Source organism: Egretta garzetta, unplaced genomic scaffold (assembly GCF_000687185.1).
Source record: "Egretta garzetta isolate BGI_Z169 unplaced genomic scaffold, ASM68718v1 scaffold246, whole genome shotgun sequence".
NCBI lineage: Eukaryota > Metazoa > Chordata > Aves > Pelecaniformes > Ardeidae > Egretta > Egretta garzetta.
Genome location: NW_009259976.1, coordinates 2,138,336 through 2,152,563, shown reverse-complemented (window position 1 = coordinate 2,152,563; position 14,228 = coordinate 2,138,336). Strand labels below are relative to the sequence as shown.

Here is a 14,228-nt window from a genome sequence, read left to right as displayed (position 1 = left end):
TTATCTCGGGGAGCCGAAACCGCCACGGAGCCCGTGCCGCCGGCGTGGAGCTTCCTGGGGAGCCCCGGCAGTTTGTCTTGCTCACCCGAGCACCCGCGTTTGAACTTGGAAGAGTTTCAGCCTGTGCTTTATTTACTGCAGTCGTGCCGTTCCCCAAATTCGAAGTAATCGTTCTACTTTTTTTTTTTTTCTTTTTTTTTTTTTTTTAATGGATTCAGGGTGTTGAACAAATACACCTGGATAGAGTAGAGCAGGAGAGCTACAGGTAGGAATAAACAGCTGGGGACAGGAGAAAAAGTAAGGCTGTTCCTTTAGATGGCAGTGGCGGTTCAGTATCAGTTTAAAGTGCTTGTTGGAGCTACGCCATACATTTCTTGAAACCGTCTGTAAATGCTGTGCTATCAGAGTCCTTTTAATTTTAATGGGCTCTTTTTCCTGCACGACAGGCGAGCCCTTTTTCTCATACACGTATAAATACTATTCTTCAAGAGGCCTTGGAGTGCAAGAAAATTTACGGTTGGACTCGATGACCTTAAAGGTCTTTTCTGACCAAATAATTCTATGAAAATGCTGACAGTTTTCCTTTGCCAGGGAGCTTTCCTCTTGTCTCTCGCTGCAGAAAACTCCCACGTCTTCAGCTGTGAATCTCTGTTGAGTTCTGCCCTGCATCAAGTTTTTACCACCATTAACAGTCAGATATGGCAGCTGTACTGAGGAGGAGGATTGAAACAGAGGGTGCTGAGAGACAGAGGAGAATGTTCACCCTCACAGAACTGTGGCCCCTGGAATATTGATTTGTTGCATTTTATCTAAGTTCTTTTTCTGAATAGATACGATAGCCGATAAATAGTATTCTGGTGCTCTTTTGGTTTTGTATATATTTGGTGAGCAGTCATCCCTCTTGAATCAAAGTATGATGAGCCACCTTGTGTTGTGTAGCCTAGTACTGAGTGTGAGAGAGAACCTGAAAATCTGACTTTCATTAATCTTCTAGATGCTGGGGAAATCTATTCAAGACTACTGGATCACAGACCAGTAATTCAGGGAGAAATACGCTACTTTGTTAAAGAATTTGAAGTAAGTATTTGTATCTTATTGGGTGCTGAACCTTCACAGTCTGAGACTTTAAATAATCTTAGCATCTTTTTAGAGATGATAATACGTATGTAATTTGCTTCAGAAAGTTTTCACATGCATTTCTTGCCCAAAATGGCTAACACCACTATAGTGTATGTCTGCATCTTTAGTAAGCAAGGCAGTAATTTAGGTCTTTATAAATAAAAAGTTTCGAAAAAGGCATAAATGTTTTTCCCGTGAAAGACTGGCAGGAATACTGATGTAGGAGAATGATGTAGTCCTGACATTTTAGAGAATTCTAGTTAGTTCAAGGGAAATATTGTTGGCCAGTACACAATTACATCTGATGAAGAAACTCGTTTGTGCTTCAGTGGATTCAGCTGGCACAGTTGTAACGTAATTTTGCTTTACTTTTTGTTCTGTGAAAGAAAGTAATATTATTGGAAGGGAAGAGCAACACTTTATGTGAAGTAAGAAAATAATTAAAACTTGAATTAGTGTTATCTAGCTGCAAAGAAGGCTAAAGTATGGAAGGTGTGAAAGTGGTTATGTACAACTTTCCTTGGAAAGTGTAATACAGCTTCCACAAGATGGCAGCAAAAATTTAGAAAAGTAGAATCATGTGTCCACAGAAGGCTATTTCTAAGGGTAGTTTAGTTTTTCATTCTCAATGGATGTGGGATTTAAAATTTTAAAAATAGTCCTGAAAATACAGTTATGCCTGAAAATTCTGGTGTGCAGAGCTGGTTTAAAAAAAAAAAAAACCAACACATTAAAATGTCTTTCACCACCCTAATAGCTAATATTAGCTAATATTTCAACCAGCTCTAATTTCTCTCCATGCTGGTCTAGCAAAATAAGTATGTGAACTAAAATCTCATCAGATCTGTATCATATGGCTTGAGAGTCATAAGGAATATTTCTTTTCTCTGCCTTCCCTAAATAAGTTACAGGATATAGTAAGTAATTTTACGTGGCTTTTCATAGGAAGGAAAATTTTAAGGTAAATCGCAAAATTATAACTAAATTCATATATTCCTCTTATTACACTCAAAGTTTCGTTCTATTTCTCAGACAAATTTCATATATTCTTAGATCTTTGCTTGAAATTTAATTTCTGGTTTCTACTTTTAGGGAGGAAATAGCAAAGCAGAGTATTATTTATGTTCTGGCAACTTAGAATTTCTTCCAAAAATTACCCTTGTTTCTAACTTCGAGGTATCAGATATTTTTTGGTAGTAGTAGTAGTAGGACATAAGCTTTTTCTTTCAAGAATTCGTGTCAAGCATGTAAAGAATGTAGGTTTGCATTCAGAAAGTCTGGAGCCTGTTTAATTAAGTGACTTGACTTGTCTGTGCCTCAGTTTCTGAAGGTTTAAAATCAGTGTCATGATCCAATTGCCCACTTCATGTGATACAGTATTTGTTTATTATTTAGAATTGCTTTATGATTAACAGCTTTCAGTACAGGAATGCTTTTGTGCAACTCATAACTCTGAAGAGGGGAAAAAGAGGGAAGGAGGCAGGTGGCAGGCTGGAGCAGATTCTAGAATACTTTTAATTGTCTAAACGAAAGTGCAGGTGAAATTCAGAATGGAAGTGGTGCTGTGGCTTCAGAAAAGTAGATTTTTTTCTTTTTTTCATATAAACAATAAAGCAAGAGCTTGTTCTTCTTGTAATTAATGATTAGCAGTGAGCCAGAAGAAGGGCTACCTCTTTAGTCAGCTGTGTTATCTTATAATTTTAGTCTTGACTTCATTGCTTTGCTTCAGTAAAAAACAATTTTGCATGCGTTGTTTTAACCCCATACCATGCTAAATCTGGAAGGTCAGACATCAAGCAAGCAGAGTCAATGCTATTTTATTTCTCTTTAACAAATGAGTTACAAAAATGCAGCGCTTTCAAGGTCTGTTTCTCTCTGATATTTTTGATATGTTCTAAATTACCTGTACAAAGAAACACATTTTTCTGCAGAATGTTTATATTAGTAAATACAAACTTTTTCTCACAAGGACCGGGAGCATCATTCAAAGTATTCCTCTATTTTAGTATGAAGAATGGAGCATTGCTCTCTCTTTTCACAAAACTTACTTTATCAGTTGTGCTAAATAAGTAGAGTAACACTTTAATAGACAGTGGTATAGTCTTTGAGATAAAGCTACTAGTTCATGAATTGGAAAACCATCTTCTTTTGGAAAGTGGAGTTCCTTGTTAGCCACTCATTTTCTTTCAATTCTTCTGGCAGGAAAAACGTGGCCTCCGAGAACTACGAGTACTTGAGAAACTAAAGAACACAATCTTTGAAACAAATGAACGCGTTCTTCCTAAGTGTGAGCAGGCAATGCATGACAATCTGAATGAAGCATTCAAGAGACGTAAGCAAGTTGCTTCTTATTTCCCTTGTTGTATCATTTTGAGGAATAATATAAATAGTTTGGGTTCAGAATATGATTTGTGGAAAAAATACTAGCCTTGAATAAATTTTCTACCATGTATGTGCTTTGTTCTCATTTCTGTGAAATTTTAAAAGGGAAAAAACAGGGACATTTTTTGCTATTTATTGGCCCAGCCAACACAGCTCTTGCTAAGGTTACGTTAAAGCTTTTTGTTGACTTAATTAGAAGCTATTTCAGCTCAGTCTTTTACAACTCACTTAGAAACAGGGCAGTGCTCCACATTGGCTAAAGCCATGGACAACATTTTGTTTTTCTGTTTTGTTGCAAGCATGCTGTTGGCGTGACCTTCAAGTTTCTTAATTTTCCCACAGGAGAGCATAATACTGTCCCCTGTGATTTAAAACAAAACTTGCTGGTGTATAGCTATGAAATGTGCTATTATTATTGTTATCTTTAGTCACAAATAGGGTAGTAGTAATAATTCTTGTACGCTAATCCTAGTTTCATAGTTATAACCATCTAATATATTTTTATTGGTCAGATTTTAAGAGTTTAAAATTCGTTGCACTGATCTTTCAGTATCTTTTTTTTTTTTTTTTCTTACCCATTCAGCAGAATAGCTTCTCAAAAAGATATTTCAGGGAAGAGTGGCTATATAGCTTTAGCTGTCAAATTTATGCAGTTGAAACATGCCAGTGTGGGTTTTGTTGTATTTTCTGTATAGCATCTTGTATAAGCATTTAATTTCATATAATGTCTGTATATGTCAGATGCCATATAAATAATAACAAATGGTAGAGGATGTTATACACACAAAACAATTGCAGGATAATATTGGAAACTTAAAATTTAGTCATGGAATAAAGTGTGTGTTCTAACATCTTCTAAATGAGTGAAACTTTGATAACTACTCCCTGACTTCCTAATGGCCAGCTGTGCAATCCATGACTAGTAATAGAATCACGGAATGGTCAAGTAGGAAAGGGACCTCTAGGAGTCATTTTATCCAACTTCCCTGCTCAAGCAAGGGCAGCTAGAACCAGTCGCCCAGCGCTGTGGCCAGTTGGGTTTTGAATATTTCTACAGATGGAGACTTCACAACCTCTCTGGGCAACCTGTACCAGTGATTGACCACCCTGCCAGGAAAAAAGCGTTTTCTTGTGTTCAGATGGAATATCATATATTTCAGCTCATGCCTACTGCCTCTTCTCCTGGCAGTGAGTGCTACAGAGAAGAGTCTGGCTCCCTCATCTTCATTCCCTTCAATCAGATACTTATCGACATTGATGAGATCCCCCCTGGGCCTTCTTTTCTCCAGCCTGAGCAGTCCCAGCTCTCTCAGCCTCTCCTTATATGAAAGACGCTCTAGTTCCTTAATCATCTTTGTGGCCATGTGCTGGACTTGCCAGTCCATCTCTTTCGTTTAGTGGGGAACCCAGAAGCAGACACACTTCTGTGCAGCCTCACCAGTGCTGAGCAGAGTTGGGGGGAATCACCTCCCTTGACCTGTTGGCAGTGCTCTTCCTAATGCAACCCAGGATGCTGTTGGCCCTCAATTTTTGCTACGAGGCTGTGTTGTTGATCCTCATTGTGTATTGCTGCCTGCTGTTATTCCTTCCCAGATGCAGAACTTGTCATTTCCCCATGTTGAACTTCATGAGATTTCTCTCAGCCCAATTCTCCAGTTGCTCAAGGTCCCTCTGAATGGCAGCATAACCATATAATCTGTCAGCTGCTCCTCCTGGCTTTGTATCGTCTGCAAACTGGCTGAGGGTGCACTCTGCCCCAGCATCTGGGTCACTGATGATGATGTTAAACAGTATCAGCTGCAGTGCTGACCCCTGGAGTAAACCACTTGTGACTTTCCTCCAACTTGACTTTGTGCAGTTGGTCACAGACTCTCGACTTGGCTGTTCAGCCAGTTTTCAGTCCACTTCACTGTCCACTTGCCTAACTCATGCTTTGTTAGCTTGTCTATGAGGATGTTAGGGGAGACAGCGTCAAAAGCCTTACTGAAGCTGAGATAAACAACATTGCCTGCTTTCCCCTTATCTGTCAAGCTAGTCGCTGCATTGTAGAAGACTGTTGGGTCAGTTAAGGATGATTTCCCCATTCATAAGTTCATGCTGCCTACTCCTGATCAACTTCTCCTTCATGAGTTTGAAAATGCTTCCAGGAGGATTTTTCCCCTCACCTTTGCCATGATTGAGGTGGGCTGATTGGCCAGTAGTTCTCCGGATCTTCCTTCTTGCCCTTCTTGAAGGTGGGAGTCCAGTCCAGTGACTTTTCAGAAAGAGAGAGAGTAGCCTCGCAGTGACATCAGCCAGCTCCCTCAGCACTCATGGACGCAACCTGTCAGGCCCTGTGGACTCTTAATATATTTCCAGTTTGTTTAAGTGCTCCCTAAGCTGGTTCTCCTCCACCACGGGTAAGTTGTCTTTGCTCCAGACTTTACTCTCATCTCAGGGGTCTGGGATTCCTGAAGGCTGGTCTTTATAGTAAAGACTAAGGCAAAGAAGGCATTGAGTACCTTGACCTTTTCCATGTTCTTTGTCATCAACTCCCTGCCCCACTCAGTAGAGGGCCTGCATTTTCCCTAGTTTTTCTTTTGCTGTTTACATACTTGTAGAATCCTTACTTGTTGCCCTTTTCATCCCGCGCCAGATTAAATTCCAGATCCACCTTGGCTTTCCTAACCCTGTCCCTGCATGATCAGACAGCAACTCTGTGCTCCTCCTGGGTCACCTGCCCCTGCTTCCATCTCCTTATACACTTTGTTTTTAAGTCTGAATTCAGTTAGGTGCTCCTTGTTCATCCATGCAGGCTTCCTGCCAGCTTTGCTTGATTTCCTACTTGTGGGGATGGACCTTTCTTGAGCTTAGATGAGGTGATCCTTGAAAAGGGTGCTATGTCCCTCCTGTTACCATCATCCCAGACCCTTGGTTTGCCTACCCTATCCCCAACAACTTTACTTTTTTTTTGGGGGGGGGGAATCACTCCCTCACCTGTCATTTCTAGTTTATAGCTGTCCCTACCAGGTTGGCCAGCCTGTTGGCAAAGGTGCTTTTGCCCTGTTTAGTCAGGTGGATCCCATCTTTTCCAAGCAGCTGTTGATCCTCAGAATGGGTCTCATGGTTGTGGAAACTGAAACCCTGCTGCCAACACCAACTGTGCTGTTAACCCCAAAGATAGATCGAGTCCCTGTCACCAGGAAGGTTGAAGAGAACATTACCTGGAGTCCCATGTCTTTGACCACTGTCCCCAGTAATTCCTGATATTTCTTAGGTGACCCCTGCAGTACCACTGGTGTCTATGTGGAAGAGCAGCAGGGGCAATAGTCCGAGTCTCAGTAGCCTTTCTACAACATCCCAAATGTGAGCTCCTGGCAAGCAGCAAACCTCCCTAGATGACAAATCATATTGACAGGTGGAGAGCCTCTATGCCCTGCCCTATGGAGTCTGCTACAACTATCAAATTGCCACTGTCTTCTAATGGTCCTGAGTGGATCAGGCTCAGCCACCAGATGCTGCAGTTCATGGTGCTCCCATCAGCTACGAGGGCAGTAAACCTGTTCTGTAACTGGAAGTCCTCAGAGGGGCAGGAGCCTGCCTTCTGGTGCAAGAAGTCACTAGCTTTAAGATGATGATAAATAAGTAAGGTATTTCTTGATACTAGGATGTGTTGGTGGGAGAAATGACTGCTTTGGGGAAATTAGTTTATTTAATTCTGCATTAATTAAGTGTTAAACAAGTTAGGAAAAAAATAACTCTGTAGGAATACAGTTCCTATATCCATTGATAAGTTTTTCTAGGCTTAGTCTCATGAGAGAAGAGGCTGGCTCCAACATAAAGATGTTCCCCAATGTAGATTGTTTATACGAAATAACTTTTTACATTTTATGGGGAAAAAATAAGAAAAAAAACCCCAAACCTAAAATGTAGAGCTTGGTCACCTGTTTCTACTTATTGACTTGAGAGTTTTTTTGATGTCTTCTGAGGTACTGAGTAGTGCATTCTGGTTCGTCAGCAGCACTAAGGAGTATGGGCACAAGAGGACCTAGCTGCCTTTCTCTTTTTGGCTTCTAGAATGCACAAGGGTTGAACTTGGTAATATGCCTTCATACAGTTATCAGTGTAAAGCATTTTCTGCAAGTACTGGCAAACCTTTTTTTGTGCAGAGTTAAGTGGCACAGTGGAATATAATCTTTGACTTGCAACAGCCTCATGTCTTTTAAATCCCTTTCAGGTGAGTTTCTCTTTGATTTAGAACAGCAGACTGATCTACTGCAATCTGTTATTTCAGTGCAAGCTGCCAATGATATGATCCATAGACTCCAAGAGAGGGAGCATGAAGAGAGGAAGGTAAAGGATGGATGGATATGTTTTTATAATGTGACCTAAGTAAGAGTCTTGTGCTTCTACAGCAAGTCTACATGCCTTCAGCATAGCACATATTTTTCTATACTTCATATACTTGCAGTAAAACTTCTTTTGGGGTGATTTCTGCACTTACAAAATGCAAACTGTAGCAGCGTATATGTTCTAGGACTGCAAAGTTAATGGCTCACTAGCTCTTCCTACAATCTCCTGATGTATGGAAACTATTTTTTTTTATTTCCTTTGCTTTATTTTCCCTCCTAGCTCAGACTATAATATTTGTCACATACAGGGAAAGCTTAAATATAAAAAAAAATTATTTTCTGTGGAACAAAAAACACCTACTAACCTACCAGAATGGAAATGTAAATCTTTCCTAGTTAGCGGAGAACATTGACCATATTATATATATTGCTTGTTGAAAAAGGAAGTGTGTTTTTCACTTGTGGATAGGTTATTTAATGAAGGGCTATATTATAGGAACATGCGAATCATTGGAATCTTTTTGGTTGGCTACACTTTGCTCATTTGAAATACATGTGCTCTGAATCTAAAATTTGGAAAATTATACAAGAAATTAGTTTCATGTTTTCCCATTACTTCTTCATGATTGTGTTCCTGTGTTATCTTTTTACCTGCAAAATGTTATTTATAATAATTTAGTTCAGAAAAACTGAAGACATTTCTGTGGCCGTCATATAAAACAGGCTGCACATTGATTTATGTAAGCTGATAGTCATGTTTTTCTTTCCTTTTTGTAATCGATGAAGATGAGCAGGCCAGTTGCAGCTGAATACTGGTACTGTGCAAATAGCACACTGCTGAACACTGACAAAGTTTGCTTGTGTCTAACACTAGTGTAGATATTGGCAGAGAGCTTAAGTAGGAAATTCTTATAGTTCTGATTACTGTTTGTTTGATGTAAAACTTAAATAAAAAATTTTATAACTTACAAAATGAGCAGTCACTTAATAAGAATGGTAACTGTTCTATTTTAAAATATTAGCTGTGTATTTCCACTCAATTATTTTTTACGTGCAGTGGAGCAATACTAATAGCTATTCAGGATTTGTAGTGGTTTTTTAGTATAGTAAGACTTTTGGCTTGAAACTTTCCAAATTTGAGTAGTAACAGGTAGGTAACTTTTTAAAACTGTAGATAAAAGGTGTCACTGTAGTTCAGCTACTTGAAGAGAAATTCTTTTTCTTACTTTCCTTTCTGAAATCATGTGTTCTAAAAAAATAATAGGGTTTTGGTAAGATCTAGTGTCAAGTGATCCGTGTTAGCAGCACTCAGTGAAATTAATTCAGTTTCTGCTGAACAGAATGAATTTTAAGATTATTTGCTTTATTAATTATCTCTTTTTTACAGTTCCTTTCAGCTACTGCTATCAACCAAGTAACAAAAGGGAAATTATGTTGTCCCAACCACATTCTCACTTAGGGTGTAAAGTAATTTGTGACAACAGGAGTGTTGTTGAAAGAAGCATTCATGGAATCCCATCCAGATCAGTAATATTTAGTTAGTAGTTCAAGCTGTAGATTATGTTAAGCTTGTGGGAGAAACTAGAGAAGACGACGAGAAATTTTGTAAACATGTCTTAGTGTACTATATTCTTTTTTTCTTTTTATTTTAAATATTTGTATGTAGAAGGCTACAGGCTTATACTGGAAGCTACCTAACACTTCCCAATATGATCTTACCTCTTAATTGCTTGTAGCCTGAACTAGTATGGTAACATTTCTCAAAGCTTGTGTCTCCTTCAAATGGTGGAGATTTTGCTTTGGGAGGTTTTTTATGTGTTGTGGTTTTTTTGTTTGTGTTTTTTAATTTCAGCAGAAATAGCCCAAGTAATACTAAAACCAAAGTTTACTGAAAAATTTGCTGTTTTGACAAATGTTAATTTTTTGCAGAATCAATAACAGTAAACCAAGGATAGAAATAAATACAACCAACTCATGGGAGTCCGTACTGTATACAGGAAGGCTTTACTGTCTTTCAGGTTCAAGCAGTATGCATTATTGAGTGAAAAAATGGTTTCATAATCAGATTAGATTTTTTCCAGATAACTAATGTCTGAACTTAGGTGTTGATATAAAAGAAATATGAAAGACGTCACTGCCAAAATATGTCAATTTGCTTACACACCAAAGGGAATTCCCAGAACAGGAATTAATAAGGCAGCAACTATGTTTGTAATTTAGACAAGCTTTGGTTTATATCTAAACCAAATTATGAAACTTTAACTCAAAACTATCTTCAACTTCTTATATGAACATGAAATCTGAAAATCTTCCAAATGTAGTGATGTCTAAATATCTTATTAAAAATATTACTCATAAAAGTAGTAAGCATTGCTACAAACATAGAACAGATTCTAAGCTTACTGTGAGTTTCCCAAACCCTCATATTTATAAAGGTATACTGAAAGACAGAAACTGAGGATAAGTATTAGGTGTGAAAAATGAAGTTTAACAGCTTGCTATAACTTACACTGTGTTGGGTGACTGAAGGAACTTTTAGCAGAACAGCTGAAATACTCTTTGGAGAAGAGGAATTGCTGAAAAAATGGATAACCAGCAATCAAAACCAGGACAAAGCTGTGTCAGTGTGGTCTGGACCTGGAAACTGTAGAGGGAGGATAGAGCTGAAGTTCTAAGAGTGTTTGGGGGTGAGGAGATGATTCTCTGATTAAACAAGGAAGCGAAAAAATCTATCCAAATTTTGCCAAATTAACAGCCATGGAGAAATACCATTTGTACTACCTTGTAGATCTTTTCAGATGGGGTAAAAATGTCCTTTTTTCTGTGCAATAGAGAACAGTAAGTGCCAGTCAGTAACACAGATGGTGAAAGCCTAAAGCATAATGTGTTGTTGCTGACAGTTAAATGATCTTTTGGTTCAAATAGAAATCTACAGCATGGCAGGAAATGTTGGATTGTCTAATGATAATTATTAGTTATAAATTGTAATGTTCTAGAGACTCTCTTCTTTGCTTCCTTGCTAAATTCTGTACCAATACAGTATCATGAATTACCTAAGGCTTCCTGTTGGCTCGGGTACGTCTGTCTGCCTGCTTTAGTTCATATGGCAATTTTCCCATGTTACAAAGGTCATGAGGTTTTTCTTGAGAACAAAATGTGTTTTCTGAAGCCTTGAACATGGTATCATGATATTGGCTTCTGTCTTGTTATCGTGGGCTGATATATTTTTACAATTAGATACCAAAGCAATTTTGTTGACACTTCTTGACTGAAAGAGGAGAACAGCGAAACCTCATTGGTTTTCTGAGATGGCTATGCTGGGCTTATTAGGTGCTATTTTCTAATTTATAATTGAGTCTGACAAAGAGTTTGGGTTTTTTACTTGTAAATATAGACTATAGTTATTTTACAGATTTAGGGGTTTTTTTAGGAGTCATTTTAAATGACAAAAGGTAGAAATTGAAATGGGGCTATACTCTGAAAAGCGGTTCTGTGAAAGTATGCTGATTTTCATGTTTGTATGTGCTGTTCTTTGTGGTATTATGTTTACAAGTTACAGTTTCTCCAGTTGGCAGCCTTGGAAACCAAAGAATGAAACCTAAAAATCAAGGTGGTGTTTCCGGGTTTTGAATCATTACCAGCAATCCAAAATTTGTAATTAGAAGTTTTCAGCAATCTGGGAGTTCTGTAAATCTTTATTTCATTTTAAGTGTTTTGCTGACTGTGCATGGCTCAGAATTTATTTCAATTTATCTTTTACATAGTTGGGTTGGTCTTGCAAAGTTACAAGTTTAAAAGTAATGAGAATTAACGCTGAATTACTGTTCTTCCAAATACATATATATTTTTAAGGAGAAAAAGGGATTAGTTTTTCATGCAACTGTACCTGCATTTTCAAACATGCAGGCATTATTTCCTTCTTTATGACAGTAAAAAATACTAATTACAACAGATCAGAAGTTATTTATTACTACTGCATGTGCTTTCTGGACTTCAGAAAAACCCATTCTTTTACCTTCCTGAAATATGAATGTGTATTTATTCAGAATGTGTAATACATTTTTGTGTTCTGTGATAAGGTGGAAGTGATTCCTAGCTGAGCATCAGTTTACAAAGGCATTTCAAGTTCTTAGAATCATGTTGGTGTTTCATAGAATCAAAGAATTGTTTAGATTGGAAAAGACCTTTAATATCATCAAGTCCAACTGTTAACCTAACACTGCCATCCCACCACTAAACCATGTCCCGCAGCACCTCGCCTACCCGTCTTTGAAATACCTCCAGGGATGGGGACTCAACCACTTCCCTGGGCAGCCTGTTCCAATGCTTAACAACCCTTTCAGTAAAGAAATTTTTCCTAATAACCACTCTAAATCTCCCTTGGCACAACTTGAGGGCATTTCCTATTGTCCTATCGCTTGTTACTTGGGAGAAGAGACCAACATCCACCTCGCTACAGCCTCCTGTCAGGCAGTTGTAGAGGGCGATAAGGTCTCCCCTCAGCCCTCTTCTTCTCGGGCTGAACAACCCCAGTTCCTTCAGCCGCTCCTCATCAGACTTGTGCTCAGACCCCTCACCAGCTTTGTTGCCCTTCTCTGGGCATGTTCCAGCACATCAGTGTCTTTCTTGTAGTGAGAGCCCCAAAACTGCACGTCGTATTCAAGGTGTGGCCTCACCAGTGCCAAGTATAGGGGGACGATCACTTCCTTAGTCCTGCTGGCCACACTATTCCTGATACAAGCCAGGATACTCTTGGCCATCTGGGCACGCTGCTGGCTCACACTCAGCCACCTGTCAACCAACACCCCCAGGTCCTTTTCTGCCAGGCAGCTTTCCAGCCACTCATCCCCAAGCCTGTAGCATTGCATGGGGTTGTTATGACCCAAGTGCAGGACCTGGCACTGAGCCTTGTTGCAGCTCATAAAATTGGCCTCGGCCCATCGATCCAGCCTGTCCAGGTCCCTATGCAGAGCCTTCCTGCCCTCCAGGAGATCAACACTCCTGCCCAACTTGGTGTCATCTGCAAAGTTGTGAAGGTAGGGGGCAGGCTTGGCTGCAGTGACCACGAGATGGTGGAGTTATGGATTCTGAGATGTGGAAGCAGAACAATAAGTAGGACTGCCACATTGGACTTCAGGAGAGCTAACTTTGGCCTCTTCAGGGACCTACTTGGAAGAATTCCATGGCGAAGGCTCTTGAAGGTAGGGGAGTCCAAGAGAGCTGGCTGCTATTTAAGCAGCTCTTCCTCCATGCTCAGGACCGGTGCATCCCTGTGAGTAGGAAATCAAGTAAATGAGGCAAGAGGCCTGCATGGATGAACAAGGATCTTCCAGTGAAACTCAAAGAAAAGAGTAAGCTCTATAGAATATGGAAAGAGGGTCAGGCCACTTGGGAGGCATACAGGAATGCTGCCAGAGTATGTAGGAAAGCAACTAGAAAGGCCAAGGTTCACCTGGAACTATGTTTGGCAAAGGATATCAAGGATAACAAGAAGAGCTTCTTCAAGTATATCAGCAGTAAACGTAAGACTAGGGGTAATGTGGGACTGCCGCTGAACGAAATGGGTGCCCCGGTGACAGAAGATACAGAGAAGGCGGAGCTACTGAATGCCTTCTTTGCTTCAGTCTTCACTGCCAAGGCTGGCCCTCAGGCTTTCCAGTCCTTGCAGGTAAGCAAGCAAGCTTGGAGAAAGGATGACCTTCCCTCAGTCAAGGTGGATCAGGTTAGGGATTTTTTAAGGAAGCTGGACACCCACAAATCCATGGGCCCCGATGGAATGCACCCCTGAGTGCTGAAGGAACTAGCAGATGTCATTGCTGAGCTACTTTCCTTCATCTATGAAAGGCTGTGGAGAAAGGAGAGGTGCCTGGGGACTGGAAGATAGCCAATGTCACTCCAGTCTTCAAAAAGGGCGAGAAGGAGGACCCAGGGAACTATAGGCCGGTTAGTCTCACCTCTGTCCCTGGAAAGGTGATGGAACAACTCATTCTGGGTGTCCGCTCCAAGCAAGTGGACGACAAAAAGATCATCAGGAGTACCCAGCACGGATTCACCAAGGGGAAATCATGCCTGACCAATCTGATAGCCTTCTATGATGGCATGACCGGCTGGGTAGACAAAGGGAGAGCGGTGGATGTTGTCTACCTTGACTTCAGCAAGGCTTTTGATACTGTTTCCCATAACATCCTCATAAGGAAGCTCACGAAGTATGGGTTGGATGAGTGGACAGTGAGGTGGATTCGGAACTGGCTGAATGACAGGGCCCAGAGAGTTCTGATCGGCGGGGCAGAGTCCAGTTGGAGGCCGGTAGCTAGCGGAGTTCCCCAGGGCTCGGTACTCGGCCCGGTCTTGTTCAACTTGTTCATCAATGACCTGGACGAGGGGATAGAGTGTACC

General features: G+C 40.2%; 1 protein-coding gene across 1 annotated transcript in view; it reads left to right on the top strand.

Annotated features, from left to right (window-relative positions):
* Positions 1-14,228, top strand: part of BLOC1S5 (biogenesis of lysosomal organelles complex 1 subunit 5) — a 25,376-nt gene that overhangs the window by 3,696 nt on the left and 7,452 nt on the right. Inside the window, exons 2-5 of the mRNA XM_035895904.1 lie at positions 121-164; positions 995-1,077; positions 3,322-3,451; positions 7,718-7,833. Of these exons, the coding sequence (XP_035751797.1) occupies positions 121-164; positions 995-1,077; positions 3,322-3,451; positions 7,718-7,833 (373 nt within the window). The remainder of the gene's footprint in view (positions 1-120; positions 165-994; positions 1,078-3,321; positions 3,452-7,717; positions 7,834-14,228) is intronic.